The sequence below is a fragment of the Cavia porcellus genome, unplaced genomic scaffold, assembly GCF_034190915.1.
Source record: "Cavia porcellus strain 051 isolate PalLab524CR breed Dunkin Hartley unplaced genomic scaffold, mCavPor4.1 scaffold_13, whole genome shotgun sequence".
Taxonomy (NCBI): Eukaryota; Metazoa; Chordata; class Mammalia; order Rodentia; family Caviidae; genus Cavia; species Cavia porcellus.
Window position 1 is genome coordinate 39931679 of NW_026947496.1, and position 20460 is coordinate 39952138.

General features: G+C 42.4%; 1 protein-coding gene across 2 annotated transcripts in view; it reads right to left on the bottom strand.

The window, feature by feature from the left end:
- Window positions 1-20460, bottom strand: part of Adarb2 (adenosine deaminase RNA specific B2 (inactive)) — a 521674-nt gene that overhangs the window by 166225 nt on the left and 334989 nt on the right. Inside the window, exons 2-3 of one of the 2 annotated variants that reach the window (XM_063260139.1) lie at window positions 18233-18319; window positions 5947-6854 (exon numbers count right to left, since the gene is read on the bottom strand). In XM_063260139.1, coding sequence (XP_063116209.1) covers window positions 5947-6854; window positions 18233-18319 — 995 coding nt within the window. The remainder of the gene's footprint in view (window positions 1-5946; window positions 6855-18232; window positions 18320-20460) is intronic. The other variant, XM_063260141.1, reaches the window with a different exon arrangement.

Sequence of the window (20460 nt, forward strand, 5' to 3'; positions counted from 1 at the left end):
AATGGAACAGAAAAGTCACTGTGTGTAGTGAGGTACATTGGTGGCCAATGGCCCAAGGTGTGGAGTCAGTACTACAATCATAACAGTCCAACTTGCTTCAACTTCAGTAGCAGTGTACAAGCAGTTATACATGGTCTTATCCAAAGATAACTAACTAACAGATATACAAGGCTACAAATTTGCTGAATTTCAGCCATATGCATAATGAGAGTAAAATACAAATATTATAATTTCTTCATTTCCCCACAGAATTAGGTGGGGATCCTTCATAGGTGAGTGGCTGGAACTCCAACTCTACAATCTCTTAGGTTCACTTTTAACTCCAACTTTACTGAGATCAGCACCATATTTGAGATTATGTTCCCTTTAGAGGGAGATATTTTTGACTGTTAGTTCCTGATTTTTCAAGGAAGGTGGGGGGGGTGTAGGTCTCCACATAGTGACAGAGAAAGCTGAGAGGTGAGGGAAAAAGGCTTTGCTACCTACAGAAGGCATCATTTTCTCATGTCTTCAGAGACTCTAGATGTGTTCATCAGGAGGTCAGGATCTATTTTGCTTGGACATTTGTGGGCAGTTGTCCTCCTGAGGTGGAACTCATGTTATAGTCAACTGCACTTGTAGGTCCCCAGATGTTGAGGCTTGACCATAATCCCAACACCACAGGCAGACAATAGGCAGATAAAGGTGAAAAAAAAAATGGGTAGCAATGTCAAAGAACAAGACTGCCTACAGATAAGAATGTGCACTTTTGCTAAGGTGTAAGTCCTTTTAGGAAAAGCATCGGGGATCCAGAACAGTTTCTTTCTGATTGTGGAACTCACAAAACACTAGGTGCCCTCTTAGGTGTCATTCTGTAATTTCTATAGAACATATAGAAATAATGAACATATAGTTGATGGGTAATTCACCTCCTTCTGAAGCCAGGAAGGGGTTTAAATCAACCCCTTAATCTTGAACCCAGCTAGGAAAATGCTTGGGTATGTTTGTGTGTGAATGTTCCATTTCCAGAGAGTGGATTTGTTGCTGCCTCTGGGATATTTTCAGATAAACTACTGCAGATGGCATTAAGCTATTTCAAAGCTGGCTGAATGTGATTTCCACACCTATTCATTTTTAATCTAAGTCTATTTAATTTTTTTTTAATCGGTACCAGATATCGAACTCAGGAATGCCTGCTTGCAAGGCAGGTGCTTATGCCGCTGAACTAAATTCCTAGCCCCTAAGTTTATTTAAATTTTGAGGACCTTTCCATTGCTAATTTTTTATGGAAATATTAATGAACAGCTCTTTTTTTACTGCAAGGACATTGCTTCTTTTGAATGAGATGAATTAGCACAAGTGAGATTAGAAAAACAGTCTGTAAAGTGGTCTGAGACAGATGGGGTCACCTGAGTGTTTGGGAGACGAACTGAGACACTGTACAAATAGCTTATCTGTGTCCTGTATTGCAGTTGTTGATAAAGCAGTCACAGGCTTGGTCCCTCTGGTCTGCAACTAATTCTAGGGACAAATTTCATGAAATGGGATCATGTATAGGAGCTTAGATCCAAATGCACTGTAAAATGCCAAAGCTTTAAAAAATGTTCATTTCCATTACTTTATATATTCCCATGGTTTCTTTTCCCTCCAAGTAGTAATAACTGCAAAGAGCAGGAGATAGAAGGGGTACTAGGTAAGCATGCCGGGCTGGTGACAAATGAAGCCCCAGGCCTAATTTTCCCAAAAAGACTTTCTAAAGGGCTCGTTAAAGCAACCAACCTTTGTGAATAGTTTTTAAAGATATTCCCTCTCTTACTCAGAAGGAATAGTGTATTTGCTTTACATCTTTGTAGGCATTGTGAACACCAATGCTCCTGACATGAAGTTTTTAAAATTTAAAATAAAGAAAATAATTGAGTGCAAATGAAAAATCTACAACAAGCCAGAGTGCCTTTTTCAGAGTTATTATGAGCACAGATAATCTTACTTTTTAAAAATAGCATTATATCTACTTTATTCTCTTTTCTAACCATTTTTCATGAAAAAGTAAATGCTGGAAAATATACCTTCCATTGCTGGATTTATATTTTTAATGAATTCAACTCTTCACACTAAGGTTAGAAGTTGAAGACTAAAGCAAAAAGTGGGTTTTGTACTTTTAACACTTTTCACAACAGTGCTTTCAGGTAATGAGTATATCCTCATATGGTCTTCTTCTTCCAAGTATCTGGTAGGCTCACAGGAGCCTTGTTACTAACTTCAGATAAAAGAAGATGAAGAATTTGACTGAGCCCTCAGATATCTTCTAGTAGGCATTGTCACTATCAACAGATATTTATATAGTACTGGCCTTCATGTGCTCTATCAGGATAACAAAACCTTCATTTTTAAGTCTGTTCTATGCTTTAAAGAACTTAATAAACACTAGGTTTTGTCACTGTAGCTAAGAGTCAGATCCCCAAAAAACTGAAGGTATGAGTTGAGCTAGGTTCTGAGATTCACCTCTGTGCACAGGAAATGATAAAAATCAGATCTTGGTGACATCATACCTGTGATTTAGATCTTTATTGAGAATATTATGCTCTTTCAGAGTTCAGACTGCAAATAAGTCTTACTAGGTCACTACTATAAAGCTATGCCAAGCATTTTTCAGGAAAGTTGGTACTTGGAATTTTGGTAAAAGTAACTGTGGTCAGGCAGGCAGACATACTGCAGCTCTTAGAAGCAAGTTTGCAAAGCTCTGCTTCCTTATAATTGTCTTTGACACAGAGTGAGACGTGCCCTGCTCTGTGGTCCTGCCACTCTAGTCTGAGTCTCAAAGCAGCCCATGACATGTGCCAGGGGTTCAGGTCCCTGATTGTGCAATTCCCTAACTAGGAATCAGGTGGAGGTACCTACTGCAAATCAGGGTTCCCAACCCCCCTTTGAGATTCCAGTGAGTTTCCTCCATAATGTCTAATAGAGATATCTTAAACATGCTTCGCTATTTATTCCGGTGGATCTCAAAAACAGACACGCAGGTTGTCATCCTTCAAATCTGAGACTATTCATGTAGCACAGACTCTGAAATTGGTCAGAGAATATTGAAAATTCATGCTGATACCCAGATTCCAGAAATTATGCCTTTTTGACAGGAGGTGCTGCTACAATATTTCCAAACTGGTAGAGTTGTCATTACTCAGTGGAAGTGGAGTCTGTCCTTTTCTGAGACTATGGGCAACAGTTTTGGGAAGATCATTGGTTTGTGGTGTAAGGACAGCAGCTAGACAAGCGTCATGACATATAGATGGGGGTTCTATGATATAAACATGGGCTTCCATGATGTGTAGATGGAGATTCCATAATGTTTAAGTGTGGAGGTCCAAGATCTAAGAACTGGAATTTCTGTGTATGTATCTCCATAAGATATAAATGAGGTTTTTCTAATCTATGGGTGAAAGCTTTATGATATGTAGATGAGCAGTTCGTGATATACAGGCAGAGTTCCTCAGAGGACAGGGTTTAGGCAGATCAGGAAGGCAAAGCAGCATTTATAGTCATTCTTGGAACATTTTCCCTTGATTTTATCCTCTTAGTCCAGAGCTCAACCAAGACATGATTTTAATTTCCTAAAACTGCCCGTGGTTCCTGGTCCTGAGTCCCAGTGCCACGCTTGGCCCCCACCTAACTGTGGGGTGCATTTCTTGAGGAGTCTGGGAGAGAGGATAATGAGCCCCATGGCATGGTGGCGGGCCATGGTGTGATGAATGGCCCGAAACCTCCGTGCAGCTCTGTGCCCTTCATCATCCAGTCGGAGTGGTTAGCAGACTGTCAGAGAAAAATAATTTAGCAGCCGTGGCTTTAACTGATGTGCTGTATTCTGGGGTCAAATGACTATTACAAAGTACTAGCACTGCCTGGTTTTTCCATCGTGAGAGCTCAGGGTTGACAACATAAAAGAAGGAGGCATAACACCCAGAATTCACTGACATCCTTCAATTTCACACAGCGGGACACAGCAGAGGGAGGTGGTAGTGGTGGGGAGAAAGGACATTTCTCACTAAACAGAAAAACCTTAGGCTTGGGAAAGGCCTTGGGAGGGTGACAGGCTCTCTAGAAAGTGGTGTGGGCTGGATAAGAGCAAAACAGCAAAGGGGAGACACCTGCAAAGCACTGTGGAAGGCTTCTCAGAGATGTGGCAAGAGCTTCCAGCTGACCAAGGTCATATCACAGGTCATAGGCAGTGCTGAAGGAGCTTGCTTCTCTGCCCAGTGCTGTTCCAGGGATCAGGGGACAAAGTGCTCCCGTGGCTGTTTTGGCAAATTTAGATTCCAATAAGAGAAACAGAACAGAAAGGAAGAAGAGAGAAAAATTTAAAAAGATGGAGGCATAAGAAAGAGAAAGCAAGGTCACAGAATTTCTCATCAGGAGGTACACAGAGAAGTACGAAGGAGCTGCTTTGGTGTTGCCAGCACCATGGTTTTTCTTGGATTGTGTACATATCTGGGGTGAGTTGTAAGATCAGTGGAAATGTAAGATCAGTGGAAAGTACAGCCTAAACTCCTTTCAGTTGATCCTTCTTAAGTAATCACTGGATGGTCCATAAATGCTGAAATTAAGTGTATGAGTGAAAAGTAGAGCTAGCAGGAGAAGCAGTCATGCCTCCATCACACCTGTTTATCTATTTATATTCTCTCTGTTTACTTGTCCGAGCTTTGTGAGAAGCAGAATGCCTACTTTCCCAGTGTTTGGCCCATTGACTGCCTGATTACAATCACATACATATTGATTGAATTAATGTATACGTGAAGCCACTGGAAATCATGATTCGAGGTGAAGGACTTCTGTGTGCATTTTGTGTCCCCACACTGAATTCCTGAGCAGCATCTGAGACTGGGGTGGTACCTTGAATTCTTTAACAGGTTTATGATCTCTCAAGATAAAATAATGGATTCTATTCTAGGTGCAGTGATGTAATGATGGTAGCGATCATAGCAATAGCTTACAATTATTAAGTACTTAGGATGAATCCTGCACTGGGCTAAGTGCTTTTTAACTATGTAAAGTGTTTCTTGCCTTGATTGATGCCCACAATGAATAAAGATAATTTTCTGTATCTACTACATTAGTGATGCCCACAAATAATTCTCAAAATGATAAGAGAAAAGACAATTTGCATAAATAAGCAATTACAAGACTTGTCAGTATAAGGCTGTTTTAAAATGGTCTGAGAATAGTTCCTGCCACACAGGCAGTACTAAAAATACTTCTTAAGTGAGTGAAGGTAAACTCATGTAAAGAAGCAGAACCGAACTGTGCATGCAGATGCCTGAGAATGGATCCTGTTTGTGGGGCAGAGGGAGACTCTGGCCTCTATTCTCACTCCAGTCTCCTCTGCCCTCTGATCCTTGGGCTCTGTGGAGTCCCACCCAGGGAACCTCTACCTGGCCTCAAGTAGGGCCTCGGAGGCATTGACCTCCAGTGGGACAAACTCTTTCTGCTTGTTTTTCTTTGGCCTCCCTGGCTAGAAAGAACCAAAACCACTGCCTAATGTTTCTCTTCTGCCTGCTGTTAATGAAGGGCCTGTACATGAAACCTGCCCTTCCAGCAGGGCAAGCCATTCAGTGGAGATAGAGAGGGCACCCATCTATCTGGTGGCCACTTGCTTTCTGGCTAGTGGCTGCCCTGGTAGTGGGCACTGTTGCAGTAAAAATTACCCTGGCTTCATGAATTCTTTCATGACCTTTGCTAACTTGGAGTGCTGACATTCTGTTTCCTTTCTTCTACACTCACATGATTCTCTCTCTTCCCAAAGCCTGGGAATTTCCCTAAGATTAGGAAGAGGGGCCTTTCTGGGGCAGTCAGTGCTGGGGACTGTACTCTGCTCACAGCCATGCTCCATTCCTGTGGCTGAGAGAGCAACCCCAGCTCACCTCCATCCCAGCATCCCTGTACCTGGCAGGCTGCGAGCGACCTGAGAATTCTCACCTGTGGTAAGAGGTTACTTTTACTCCTGCTGGGGGCATGGCCGGGCAGCCTGATGTCGAAGAGGGCCTGCAGAGCAGCCTGTGCCGCCTGGCCCTTGGCCAACTTCTTGCTGCGCCCTGAGCCTTCGAACGTCCTCCCGTCCACGCACACGGCCATGACAAAACTCTTGGTGCGAGGTTTCTCGGCAGTTTCCGAGAGGCACACGTACCGCAGGCCAGAGCGTAGCTCATTCAGCACGACTACCGGGTTCCTCTCTCCCGAGGCTGCTGGAGCAGGCCAAGGCCGGTCCGGCCGGGCTGGGCCCATGAGGTCCAGGGTGTGGTAGAGTAGCCGCCCTCTCCGGTAGGCGGTAGACAGAAGCTCGGAGTCCACGGGCCTGCAGGGTGGGAACCCTTCACTGGGCGCCGAAGGCTCAAACTGCTTGAACAGCGTGTCTGGGAAGTCGGCCTGGTCCGAAGTGAAGTCTGTACACAGGTTGGTGCTGCTGCCCATGGCCAGGTGGGCCTGGCAGGCATTGGGGAACTGCACGAAGGACTTTAGTGCCAGTTCAGCTGCGCGCATCTTGGCTTTCTTCTTGGTGGGCCCTGTGCCCTCAAATGTGAGTCCATTAACTTCCACTGCCACTGCAAAGACCGGGGCATGTACTGGGCCTGTCTGCGACACCATCCGGTACTGTAGACCTGGTTTCAGCTCATGCAGCTGGACGAGTGCATTCTTGGGTGTCATTGACCAGGACAGCTTCTTCCAGATGAGCTGGAGTTTGCAGAAGTGGCCCCCATTCCCTTCTTCCAGGGGTCTTTTTCTTTTGACGCTGGGAGTGCTGCTTCTGGCTCGGTCCCCTGGTGGCAGGAGCCTAGTTCCCAAGTTGCTCACATTTCGGTTCTCCTTCACTTCTGCACTGCTTGTACCTGGAGGGAAGAACAAATTAGTTGTGACCCAGGGTACTGGCAGGTCACCACTAATGGCAGATATTAGCATCAGTGATCATATTACAAAGCACCAGATAGGTGCGTATGGAGCCCTTGCTACATGCTAGGCCTATGAAAAGTCCTATAATGGCCTGAGCCAGATCCAAGGGAGCTAGATGTGAGGGGACCACAGAGGAAGGGCCTGTGTCCTCAGGCAGATTTTAGATCACAGAGAGCTGGGCTTGCAAAAACCCGGGAAAAAATGGCAGCAAGGAGTGTGTCCTGCACATGGCCTCTTTATGTGCTGCTCATAGTGTGAGCTATGGTGTCATCACCATGAGTTACTGTCCTCTCTCCCAGCGTCATCTTCAAAACCAAACAGATACAGCTTCCCTGTGTATGGATTTTGGGAAAACTTAAAACTCAGAAAGACCTTTCCTGTGATAGGCCCTTCCCTTCCCATCTGCAGCCAGAGCCTTCAGGCCCCAAGATACCTTGAGCCCTGGGGAGCAGGGCCTCCCTGGGTACCACGCTCTTTCACACACAGCCTCAGACTCTGATCCCCTACTTCTCATCCAGAGGTAAAAAGGCCTGAGTCTCCTGAGGCTGTCAGAAAGAGGCTGGTAGACTAGGAGCCAACCAAAAGAAGGGAGAGAAGCCCTCCTCTCATACATGAATGCTCCTCAAATGCACCTGTGTACAAGTGAGGATGGCAGAGCTGAGAGTTGAGCCTGTAATCGCATGACCTGAAGTCCGAGTTACTATTCAATATCTGCAGAAAGTGTTTCTAGCCCCATGTTGGATGAAAAATCCAATGGGATACAGCAAAGACCACGAATGTTGGAATGTGGATTTTCTGCTACTTTTGAAATGTAGTTCTCTGAATTATCCAGCGGTTCTGAACATTCAACACATAGGCCAAGTCTTTTGTTCTTTAGTGGGTGCCTTGGCACTGTAAATAAAAGACCTACATGTGATGCACAGTGTAGGGAACATACATATAAATGAGCTATTGGGCCCATTCCAGGCAGTGTAGGGCTGTGGCTCCTCCTTGACAGGAGAAACTCATCTACCCTCTTGTTTCCTGCCCCTGAGATTTTTGCACCTTATCCAGATAGGTAAGTGTATAAAAGGTATTAAAATATTAAAGTGTTTTAAAGGATATTCTCCTATAGATTGGCAGGAATGAATACAAATACAGATCTTTTTGTGAGTATTTTGGGAGCATTCATTGAGAATCAGGAAACACACATCCAACTAAGTAATTCTATTGCAGTGGCTATAGCCTACAGAAACTTTGCTACACAGAGACAGCGACCAACAAAGGTGTAAATTGCAGCAGGTTTTATGAAATTAAAACTTTAGAAAATTCCTAGGATCCCACAGTTAGAGGGAGGGTAAGCAAATTCTAGTATACACATACTACAGAATAGTATGTAACCACTGTATCAGATGGACTGTGTCTATATGCTTCAACATAGATAAATCTCAGAAAGATAATGTTAGATGACAAAAAGCAACTTGCAGAACAATCCATAGGGTGGGATACCATTAACATAACAATAAAGACAAAGCATTGTATATTACTCATGTAACCATGCCTCTTAAAGTACAGCTGCAAAAGCATGTGTAGCAAAGACACATTCCATTCTTTTCTGGGGAGAAAGGGAAGACGATGATATGAGGGGCCAGAAGCTGATTTTGTATCTATAATGTCTTATTTCTTCTGTAAAAAATATTCTGAAGGAAGTTGAGCAAAACCATTATTTGCTAGCTGTAATTGATGGATGAATTTAGAGATAATTTTATCTTTCTAGACAGCCCATCACTTCTGTTTTGAGAAATGTCAACTGTGGATTACCACATGGCCTCCTGAGTCCTTATATTGCATGCTTTTGGGATGCTAAAATATCATATCTATGATAAAATACTTGAAAAGTCTTGTAAGAAGTAGTACCATTGTGTTTAACATAGCCCAACCAGGCTCTATGGCTCCTACCCAGAATCTGGGCTCTGATGTGGATCTTACTTTTCAGATCAGCCGTGTGTGTGTGTGTGTGTGTGTGTGTGTGTGTGTGTGTGTGTGTGTATGTGTGTGTGTGTGTGTGTTAGATAGTTATCATCTTATAGGTGAGAAAGCTGAGGCCCAAAGAGATGAAGTAGCTGATTTACAGAGGTTACATCATTTAATTGGCCAAGATGTGATTCAGTCTTGGAACTCTCATCATCTGTACCATTGCTGTAAGGTGATTTCATGGACAGTGAATGGCTCCATCATTTCTTTGGCCATTGCCTAGAAATGCCACTTTCTGGGATCTCTGGGAGATAATAGCAAAGCTGAAGCCACAGTCTGGCCTATGTGTGGTGTGTCTGTGAGATCACCTGGCCAGGCAGGACCATGCACAGATATCAGGTCTCTCTCTCTCTCTCTCTCTCTCTCTCTCTCTTTAAAGACCTGTCCTCAGAGACTGAGAGGTCCTAGTCTGCAGAGGTTTTATGGCAGGTTTTTGAATGAATTTTTCTCGTTAAACAAGTGGAAACTTGGGGTGATTTTTCTTGCTAACCCAGAGCTTAAAAACAGATGTTGAGTATCAGGCTGGCTGTTAGCACGTGGACCCACTTCCCTCAGAAAGCCCTCAAGTTACACAGGGTGAGACATGCCTGACTCCACATCTCTTGCTTATGACATTGCTGTTGGAAAATAATAAAGGGAAAAAATACAGTTTCACAGCACAAAGGATCCCTTTGAAAATAAGATGCCTTTGAGAGGTATCCTGACATTTGAGAATGTCCTTTTCAGATTGTACACTGCCTCCTCTTACTTGGGGTTAACCCATTGGTCATGCAGGCACAGCTATCATCGTGTCTCTATAAAGAAGCAATGACAGCCTTTGCCAGGATGTTCTACTGTGAGACTTTGCTTTGAAAGTAACCTCAACTTTTTACCTGTTTAAGTTTTTAAATTGTGAAGTGGTTCCATTACTGTTGTCTTTATCAACTTGCTTCCAAAATCACTAAATTTGGAGAGGTACTTTTATTCAAAAGTGTGAATCTGTGCACTTTCTAAATTATTGGTGCATACAATTCATTTACAATCTATTCCAGCAGAAATAATCACCTTCTAAAATGCGAGAATCTCAATAATTTGTGGTAATCATTGTGTACTTTAGGCATATATACAACAGTGAGCCTTACCACTTAAAGTATTTCAACCCAAGGGGGAGGAGATCAGATAACCATGTTCTTTTCTAAACTGAATATAAAAATAGAAAAAAGAACAAGCAGTACAATCCTCAAAATCCCACATCAGATTTCCTGGAAATTTGTTTGGAGGACTCTAATTTATTATTGATTTCCTACAATGTGGGGATTGGGTAAGACGGTTAGTGCGATTACAGTGGCCAGTATATCCGATGACCTCTGCTGGATCTTAGAGAATCGCAACTCACAAAAGAATGCATTTCCCTCTACCATCCTGGAATTTCTCTTCTCTTCCCTTCTGCAGGTTTCTGTCTCCCATGATTCTCATCATTCCAGTTTTAATGGCATAACTATGATTATCAGAATGTGGTGTGTGAATTGTTTTCATAGGAATTAAAAGCAACTGATGAAAAGCTAGGGTCTCTGGGGTGTTACTGACTGCTTAAGGAGGTTCACTTTGCTTAGTTGGCCTGCATAAATTGCCAGGGACTGTGGAGGTCTGCAGAGCTCAGCTGTAGCCTTAAGTTGAGGGGTTTTTTTTGTTCCAGAAGCCTCATGACGTAGGGAGATGCAGTGGCTTCTCCACAGCCTCTGAACTCAAGCAAGTGAAAGCACAAGTGATCCCTTAGTTCTTTTATGTCTGTGTGTCCTTGGGCAGGCCACTCTATCTGTCCAAACTACATTTTTTTAAAAACAGAAAATGGGAATTTTAATAGTATTTGCCTTATAATGTAACTAAGGGTGCAGTAAGTTAGTACATAGAATGGGCTTTGCAAAAAAGGTGAACAGGGGAATGGCTAATACATGTTTAATCATAGCAGGGAAAATTGTACAGACTAATGGTTCTCACTTGTGTCCTTTTGTCTAGGCCAAATTTCTCTCCCTGTTTGTTTTATTTGCTAGAGTTCTTGATCAATTTCTCCAGAAATTCCAAGGTATCATGGAAGAGGGGTGAACAATTCTCTCACCTCTCTCTCGTGTGTGTGTGTGTGTGTGTGTGTGTGTGTGTGTGTGTGTGTGTGTGTGTGAATCAGAGAACAGGATCTATCACTTGGAAAATCCCATGTTTCCTCTGACATGGTGAAGATTAACGCCAGCTGCTCCACACAGAGAACAAAACTCATGCTTTGTCTCTCCCTTTCATTGGCAAGTCAAACAGTTATTCTTATTGCATGTCTAAAAATTTTTCAAGTATCAGTCTAATGAAGAAAACAATAGGCCTTTTCATTCGGAGCCACTTGGGTGTGGTGAGAGAAACACAGACACTGGTAATGGTCCTGCTGTGACCTAGATGGGAGTAAGGGGGAGGGGGAGGCGCTTTCCCTGCTCTAGTGCTGCCTGAAGGTACCCAAAGTCTGGGTGTCACGAAGCTCATGTCCAGGTGTCAGGCTCCTTGTCAGTGTTTTGCTTTGGCAATTTTCTATGATCCTTTCACAGGCCTCCAGCTCTGATTTTACACATTAACATTTTCTTCTTCCACGTGGAAGGCATTAAATATGTTACCTCCCTTTCTCTGACCCAGGGAATTATGCTCATTTTTTTCTCCACTTAGCTAATAGTTTTCACACACCCAATTGTCATATATAATAATTCACAGATAAAAAGTCAGGAGACCGAGAAAGTACTGACTTCTAAATATAGACTTGAAAAGCTCCTTTTCGATGTAGCTTGGGAGGGTCACTGCACCCTGGAATCTAAATGCAGAGGGCTGTGTCCACTGTGATGGCCACTGCATTGTTCATTCCCAGCTCTGTGCTTTGTTTCCTGCCCTCAGGGTCTGTGTATACAACAGGACATATTTGGGCTGTGATGGGACACTGGGGATTTTCTGACTTCTTCTGTTCTTCCAGTCCTGTGAAATTGCTAACTCTGCTTATGTCACAAACCTTTATTGCTTTCTCTAAATATTACTGAGGTCATTACTAGGTGGATTTTGTGTATGCACATTGACTGAGAGAATAAATTTTAGGTGCTTTTACCACATACATAGACACAGATACACAGACACAGGCACATTTGCATGTGCATACACACACACACACAATAATGTGGAAAATGATGAATATATTACTTTGCTTGACTGTAATAATTACTATGTTTATGTGACCAAAATATGTTGTACATCTTACATATAAGCAACTAAAAAGATACTGTGAAAAAATAACCAAATGAGCCTGATTAGCCAGACTCCTGCCAGTCTGATCCAGCCCTCACCAGTGATGCTGAGTAGCCCCATCAGGCTGATCCTCCACAGTTAGACAAATAAGCCTGAGCTTTTCCCTGGCTGGTCCTTTTCATGTTTTGACCCATCAATCCCTGAGCCTCCACCTTCTCTCAAGAAATGGTCTCCAAACCACATGGCACAGCTTGGTGAACTAGCGTGTTGTCTCTGGATTCTGCCTTCCCTGTGTGTTGGCCTAGAGATCTTGACTCACGATGGCTGCTGCACCACAGTAGTCTGCATTATAGTTATACCCAGAACCTACTACCCTGGCTTGTTGTGAACTTCAGTAAGGTTTACCAAATGTATTAGGCACTGCAAATGTGCATTTTGTTGTTAGGTTACTGACTAGTCATGAGCACTGAAGATGCAGGCAACCAACTTTGGAGGGTACAAATGAGGTGCCTGATGGCCTGACCCCACGGTTCTCCCAGGAGTTCTGGGATCTTAGGATGTGAGAGATCCGTGTGTTAATAGTGATTTGATTCTGAAAATGTATCTGTTGTACACTTGAGACAGTTCAGATGGACAACTCATAATAGGATATAAGAATTAGTGAATCCTTTAATTATATTCTGGAGCTAATTATCTCAAATAATTATTATTCTTGCTGATCATAGTTCACAGATTCACATTATGTTAGAGCTGGAAGCAGCTCTGCAAGTAATTGGCTTGCTAACTTGAGAGTGGACCAGAGAGCCACATACATGCCATTCAGATAACATTAAGATTCATTTAAAGAATTACTGGCTACTAAAGTAAAGGTGTAGTGTCTCCTTGTCTCTGTCTCTGTGTCTCTCTCCGTCTGTCTGTCATCTCTCTCTCTCTCTCTCTCTCTCCCTCTCTCTCTCTCTCTCTCTCTCTGTGTGTGTGTGTACAAGTCCTGCAGGAGAAAGCTTGGGAGGCAGAGAGGGTAGCAGAATGCTGCAGTGGCTCCCACTCACCCACCTGTCCCACTGGGGCTCATGTCATGTTTATTTCCCTGAGAAAAAATTTAACTGGAAATTCATGTCCCTTTCCTGCAGAATCCCACTTCCAGTGAGACCAGGTGGGTGGCATCCCAGTGCTCACACTCATGTGTGGTTTTACTTCTGCTTTGTTGCCCTGGAAAATTGCCTGATGCTTCACGTCATCTTAAAAGAAGGTGCCAGTGAACTGTGATTTCTGTAAGGTATTTTTTTAGAGTGGCATGTGTCCATTTGTTGCGGAAATTAGAAAAAAAAAAGCAGGCAAATAACTTCAAACTACATTAGATAAATATCAGAGGCAGTAGTAAGTAATAGAACAATCACAAGCAATTTAAAGACTGCCATGCACTAAAAGAAAATATGTAAGTCAGGGAAGCATCTATATGGGAAAATGTGAAATGAAATTATTTCCATTCTGCTTCTTGCACACATGGACTGTTCCCCTGAGCTTCATAAGTACATTATCTCATTTGACAAAAGTGTCAGCAAATGTAATGCTAAGTTTAAAGATTTAATGCATAAAAGAATTGTATTTTGGGGAAAAGAGTGATATTTTATATTGTCATAGCTGTGGCTAAACTTTTACTTTACAAGCAAAATACATTCTTTGGGACTGATTAAGTTTGATTATCTGGGTTTCCGTCATTCGAAAGTGGAGGATCCAGGTGAGTTTGGGGTCTTTGGATGGGGTCTCATTGCTATCATCCATCTGATGCATATGCAGAAGGCTGCACTTGCTTGTAGATTTATCCATATGCCACCCTTTCCTCAGCTTCCATGGGGGCTGTTGTCCTCTGCCTGGTCATTATGCACACTCAGCTTCTGATCCTGGGTTGGCATCAGTGGAATCATATACATCACTAATAATGACACTGCCGGGTCAGGATGGCTTCGGAGAACCAGCCATCCAATGTGCCATGCTACATTTGAAGAGATAATATTGTTTCTGGTGAAGATTATTCTGCTGCCGATTGACCTCAGTTTTGAAAAAAGAGCAACTCTTTCGCTATAAGGCTAGGTCTAGCAGTAGGAGAATGGTAGGGCCCTGGATCTTCCATTCATACAGGAGGAACAGTGTATAGTGTACAGAGCACCAGAAGGAAACTCATTTGCTACATTGCAGGGTAGGAGCCTTTGGTCTGAAATCATAGTCCTAGCAATTGTTGCCATGTTGGTACATGGCCTGCATGATCCCATGAGGGCGGTCTGTGTGTGTTTACAGGACTCAGAAATGGTACGCGGGAGAGTTCTTCCAGTTCCAAAGACATAAATGTGAGCATTGCAGCTTAAAGGCCCACTCTGCCTGGACTCTGGGTCACATCCCGACATCTGGGCAATAGTTGGCAGCGGGTGGGTCAGTGGTTGGAAACAAGGGTAGACAGACTCATCACTTTTCAGTATTGGAAGGAGAAATTTTCAGAGCTACAGGCTGAATTCAGGTGAGTCTTAAAATCATGGTATTTCATAGGCCTCTCTAAGCTCAAGCACAGCCTACTGATGAGTGTTTTCCAGTGGAACTTCTTGGATACCATCTTGCCTTGGGCAGAGGATGTGTGAGTTTGTGGCATGTGTGTATCTTGGTTATCTTTTTCTGACACCCAACTCAGGACCTTTAAACAAGGCTTTCACAACTTTAGGCAAAAGCAGTGATGTATATTGATGTTGGGGATCAGATAGCCACAGGGAAGCATGGGCAATTCCCACATGGTGGAATCCACAAGCTGGACATGAGTTGTCTCTATGTTGCTGCAGCCCAGGTACTCTGAGTCCATGCAGAAGTGTGGAGCATAAGGCTGCAGTGCAGGCTCATGTTCAGTGCCACTCATGTTCTTGCTCCCGCACATACATGTATGCAGATGCACACACAACACACATGTACCAACATATGTACAGACAACACACATCCATGCACATGCACACACATACCAGACACATATGCACAGAGACCACACGCTATACACTCACATACAAACACTTACACATGTACAAAAAACCTATGCCATATATTGATATCCACATCACACAAACATACACAAATGTACTTATCACACAAACCATATGTATATCATGAACACAGACATCTCTCCATATACTACGTACAGCATTACTCATACATGTCCTTATACACACTATACAACTACACACATCCACAAATAGCACACATCACACATTTACATATAACACAAACATATACACTCATTAAATACAACAAACACACCAAACTCTTAATACACATACATGTTCAACATACATCTCACACACACACACACACACACACACACACACACACACACACACAGAGCTGTTAATTCCCAGTGATATTTGGTAACACACTGGTCAGATCTCATTAGCAATATTTGGAGGGAACTATCTAGCAGGCCCCAATTAATTTAGAGATTTGTCTTTGAACTATCCCCGAAAATAGAGTTTTCTAAGTAAATTTACAGTATCTATTCAAAATTAATCCATTAATATATTAATGGAAAATGAAGTTTCACAAGCATTTGAAGGTATTTTAACATAAAAATAAAAGTTATTTTGATCTGTAAGTTTCTACCCATTAACCAGTTAACTGACTTAGGGGAAAATAGATTTGATTATGTACATGTAATAAGCCAACCTTGATGGAGTTTTTTATATTTTACATTCAGGCCTTTCCTCACTCACTGCCTCAGGCTGTTGACTCTCCTTGTCTTGTAAATAAGGCAGGGAGCTCTGAGAGGTGGGTTTGTGATGATGTTTGAGTGGTCAGAAGATCAGGAGGTAAGTGAACATCCAGAATGCCTTGATCCCACACAAGGGTTTAATGAGCTTTGTCAGTCCATATGCTGCACCAGGGTAAAGGGCAGAAAGTCATTCAAGAGGCATGATTCTCATCACTCTCAGGACCGAGCAGTGACTTCCTACATGTGTGAGCAGTGCATTTCTCATGGTCTTGAGCCTCTGTTTGCTATAAAAAGGTAGCTAGTGCATATTTGTTAAGTGGAAAAATATTTTGTTTCATTCCTCCTGAATTCTCTAGATCTTTCTAACTCCTTTTTTAGTTTTTCTTTACAGAGGTGAGATTTGGCCAGGATTTTAGCAGCTCCAAGCAATAAAGAGGAATCAAATCCTGTGCATGCCACAAATTTGGTATATGCGTCTCAATTACTCTTTGTTTCAGCTCAAAATTTCTGGAGTAACAATCAATACCTTTACAGACCTGGGAAATTTTCTGATTTAGATCATTAAGAGGATAGAAAAGATCATTTGTCAAGGTTTTGCTTTAACCTATAAGCCTTGTCTAGGAAGGAGCTCGAAGCCAAGGTCAAGAGCTCTTGACTTGAGGATGTACCTCAGTGGTAAAGTACTTAGCTCTATGTTCCATTCTTAGCATTGCCCGAAACTAACCAACCGATCAACCAAATCAACCAGCCAACACCCATCCCCTCTCCGGTCTGGTTCCAGTAGACTTCTGTTTGCCTTCCCTTCACTCCTTCCTCTAGAAAATGAAGGAATTCAAGCAAAGGATCACAAATATTTCCTCATGTTCTGACTTTTGATGACTGTATAACTTGGCTTTGATAGAGCAATCCAGAGAACTAGCATCAGTTTTCAATAGTATTAGTAATCATGTCTGGAGAAGTGTTGTCTATGTTGATATTTTGTAGCTCTTGGAAGATGATAGCAGAATGGACAACATTCCTCTAGAAATCCCTGTCAATGTTTAGTTTTGGTCCACTCAGTACTACTATCATCCCTCAATAAATTCCTTGCTTCTTCCCATCCCATGACACCAAACACATTCTTAGCTCAATGTATTTGAAAAGGGGGCTCATCTGTTTCGTGATATTAAAATTCAAGGTGGTATTCATATGATTTGTAATGTTTTTCCACCTTTTTAAAATTCTTGATAGTAAGGCACAAGAAAGAGGAGACTGTAGTGCAAGACAAATATTACCTGGATATATATTCCTCCCCCACCACCTCGCATTCACCAGGAGTATCTGCTGTGAGCTCTCTTTATTGATCTAAACAGAAGTGATTGCTCAGATTCCTTCCTTAAGCCAGCTTTGTTTAAAATCAAGTGTCCTGATGATAGTTTTTTGACTTCTATCCAGTTTTATATGCCAAAAATATTCTGAAAGGTAAGCTCCAGTCCAGCTCTTTCCTTGTTAAATAATTGTACAGACCATGTTCCAAAACACTAGAATAATTTTTCTTTATGCTTTTGTTTGAAGAGAAAAACCAAGGAAAGAGAAGTGGTTGTTTTAAGATTTCTGGTTTATTTCCTATAATCCCCAGAGTTCTTAGTCATACAATTAGTAATGTTTTCCTGTCTTCATGGTAAGGGTGAGATCTCAGGTGAGGTTGAAATTCCAGGTGACAGTAAGTGAGATTAGAATCCAGGTGAGGGTGGGATTCTTGGTGAATTATGAGGCTGAAATTCGAGTTGAGGATGGACCTACAGGTAAGGATTTTAGATAAAGGTGGGGCTGCAATTGAAGATGGGTTTGAAGGACTGCAGATGAAACTAGAATGAATTCCAGACAAACAGGACTTCAGGTGAAGATGGGACTCCAGTTGAAGATGTACTGCAGTGGGGTGGGCCATCTGGATGAAGATGGGACTGCAGATGAGGGTGGAACTTCCAAGTAAAGGTGGGACTGAAAGTGAGGGTGGGATCCCAGGTGAGCATGGGACTCCCAATTTGGTATTTCAGGTGAGCATTGGACCGCAAGAGAGGGTAGGATTCTGAGCAGAGATAGGATTTCAGGTGACAATGGTGCCCAGGTAAGTAGGGGAGACTAGATGAATATGACACTGAGTAAGAATGTGCTTGAGATAAGAGGAGGACTGCAGGAGCACGCATCTCCTGGGACCTCCTGCGTCAGGGATGAACACTCAGGCCCTCCACATGGCTACCACAGCCTCAACCTTTGGGGACAGTGGCACCTCCCACATCCAGTGAGGACCTCGCCATTCTTTGGGGAAAGGGAGCTGCTTACTGAGATTGTCTTCATCCTCCGTGTTTGTGGCCCCAGGACTTAGGTACTTGAATGGAGCGAAGAAGGTTGACAGTATGCTGACTTTGTCTGGAAAGAAAAGAACAGGAAATGTGCTTTTGACATCGAGTTTCAGCAAAACTCAATGCTCTCATTTGTTCTTATTACTGAGGGGTTGGACAAGGGAGGTGTAAAGGTCATTTTGCTTTCAGACACTTCATTCTGGCTCAGTCTTTTATTGAATTTCTGACAGCATTTTATCAAATCAAATTCTTCTCCATTCAATTCTGAACTTTATGATTTTCATCTTTCTTCTGTTAGTTTTGGCATCCTTCTGCTCTGGTTCATGCTCACATCCCTCCCCCCCGTCTATGTAATTGTTTTCAGTGTAGCAACCATGCATCTGCTTACTAGAGGGGGTGGCCCCAAGCCATCATATCAAGATTGTGTCAGAAACTAACACAAGTAAAACATTTCCACAATTAACAAAGCATTGTGGAAATAAAGACAAAACTTTTGTTCTTCTTACTAGAGAATTTGCTTCATAGGCTTGAAATGCATGAAAGACAAAGGGAGTTTATCAAAATGGTAGCTATGTTGATTGGGAGTGCCTGAGCAGATACAGAAGACAGGAGAGAAGGCAGTAAGGCCAGCATAGCACAGAGAGCCTGAATAGTAGTACTTCTTGGAAATGGTCAAGTGTAATTGATAGTGTAAATGTGTTCCAGGGTCTGTTCTTTGACCATAGCCCTGGTCACCAGGAAAGCAAAGGTGAGGCTGGCAGAGTATCCTGGATACTGGCCACTGAGCCAAGCAGACCAAAGTGGGAAATTCCACTTGCAACCATGGTCACAGTAATTTCTCATTAAATAGAGTGATAATTGCAGGAACTACTAGGAGGAAAAAAAAAGACCAAGGAAGCAAGCAAAATTTCAAGTTTGTTATGTTAGAATTTTCATGATTACATTCAATGGCAGAAGGTGGGAGTCTTTGTCCACATGGAACTTATTTTCCTGACAAAGAACCTACCAGGGGCACTGAATGTGGAGTGCCCTTGGTTCTAGGACTACCATCTGCACACTGATCCCTGTGAAGTCTGCATGATTCTCTGTGTTTCAGTATGAATCTTCAGCATATTTACTAAGAGGCTGTAGATGGAAATAGTGCCACTACTTATCTGGTGTGGTACAAACGTGTAACAGAGTCACTTCTTGTATTTCTGTTTTTTTTTTTGGTGGTATTGGGAATTGAAGCCAGGGCCTTTGTAGTGAGCTATGTTTCCAGTCTTTTTATTTTTTATTATTTTGAGGCAGCATCTCGTTAAATTGCCAAGGTGCCCAGGCTAGGTTCAAACTTGTGACGACCCTGCCTCAACATCCCAGAATGCTGGGATTACAGCTGTGTGCCTCTACTTGTCTCCTGTTGTTCAAGTTGCTGAGAAGATTGGCTATCAAGACCTTAACTGCTTTGCACCATTTATACTTTGGTACTGTGTGTCTTGTTTTAAGTGTGATTTCTCATGAAAATGCTTGCTAGTGGTTTTATATGCTCATGGCCTTCAGGCATCCAGAATGAGCCTGAAACTTGCTCTTCGGAGGTTGAGCCTGTTTTTTCTTTAGCCAAATTTACCAGGGGCCAGTGGAGTTCACACTGAAATTCATTCAGGAGCCTGTTAACAGCTGTTGTCTCCAGTAGGGACAGGCAACAATATAATGTTCAGCAAAGAGAACAATAAATAACTCAGATATACAATGCCTGTTCTTTCTTTATTCTACCAAACAAGAATAAACCTGGGAAAGGATTTGCTCTCCCTGAACTCTACCAGCCCTAGCTAATTTACTATAAGAGAATGAAATATCTTGCTTGAGTTATAATTTCATTAAGGGAGTCCAATAATGTTACACAAAGAGTGTGAAGCTCAAATGATTTAGTCTGGAAGATCTCAAAATGAAATTACAATTTTGTAATAAAGCAGGGCTACCAGCAAAACACTCACGAAAATACCCTAAACTCTTACAGAGCTCACCTTAGCACAATTGTGAAATATTTAAAAATTGTTTTAGGACCACTGAAGTTCTCATTTTCTGATGTTGTTAGATTTATCTAATAAAAACATAGGACACCAAGTTAAAATTGAGTTTCAGATAAATAAGAGATTGTTCTTAATGCACATACAGTCCCAATATTGTGTGAGGTCTATAATCCAACTCAATTCATTGTTTATTTGAAAT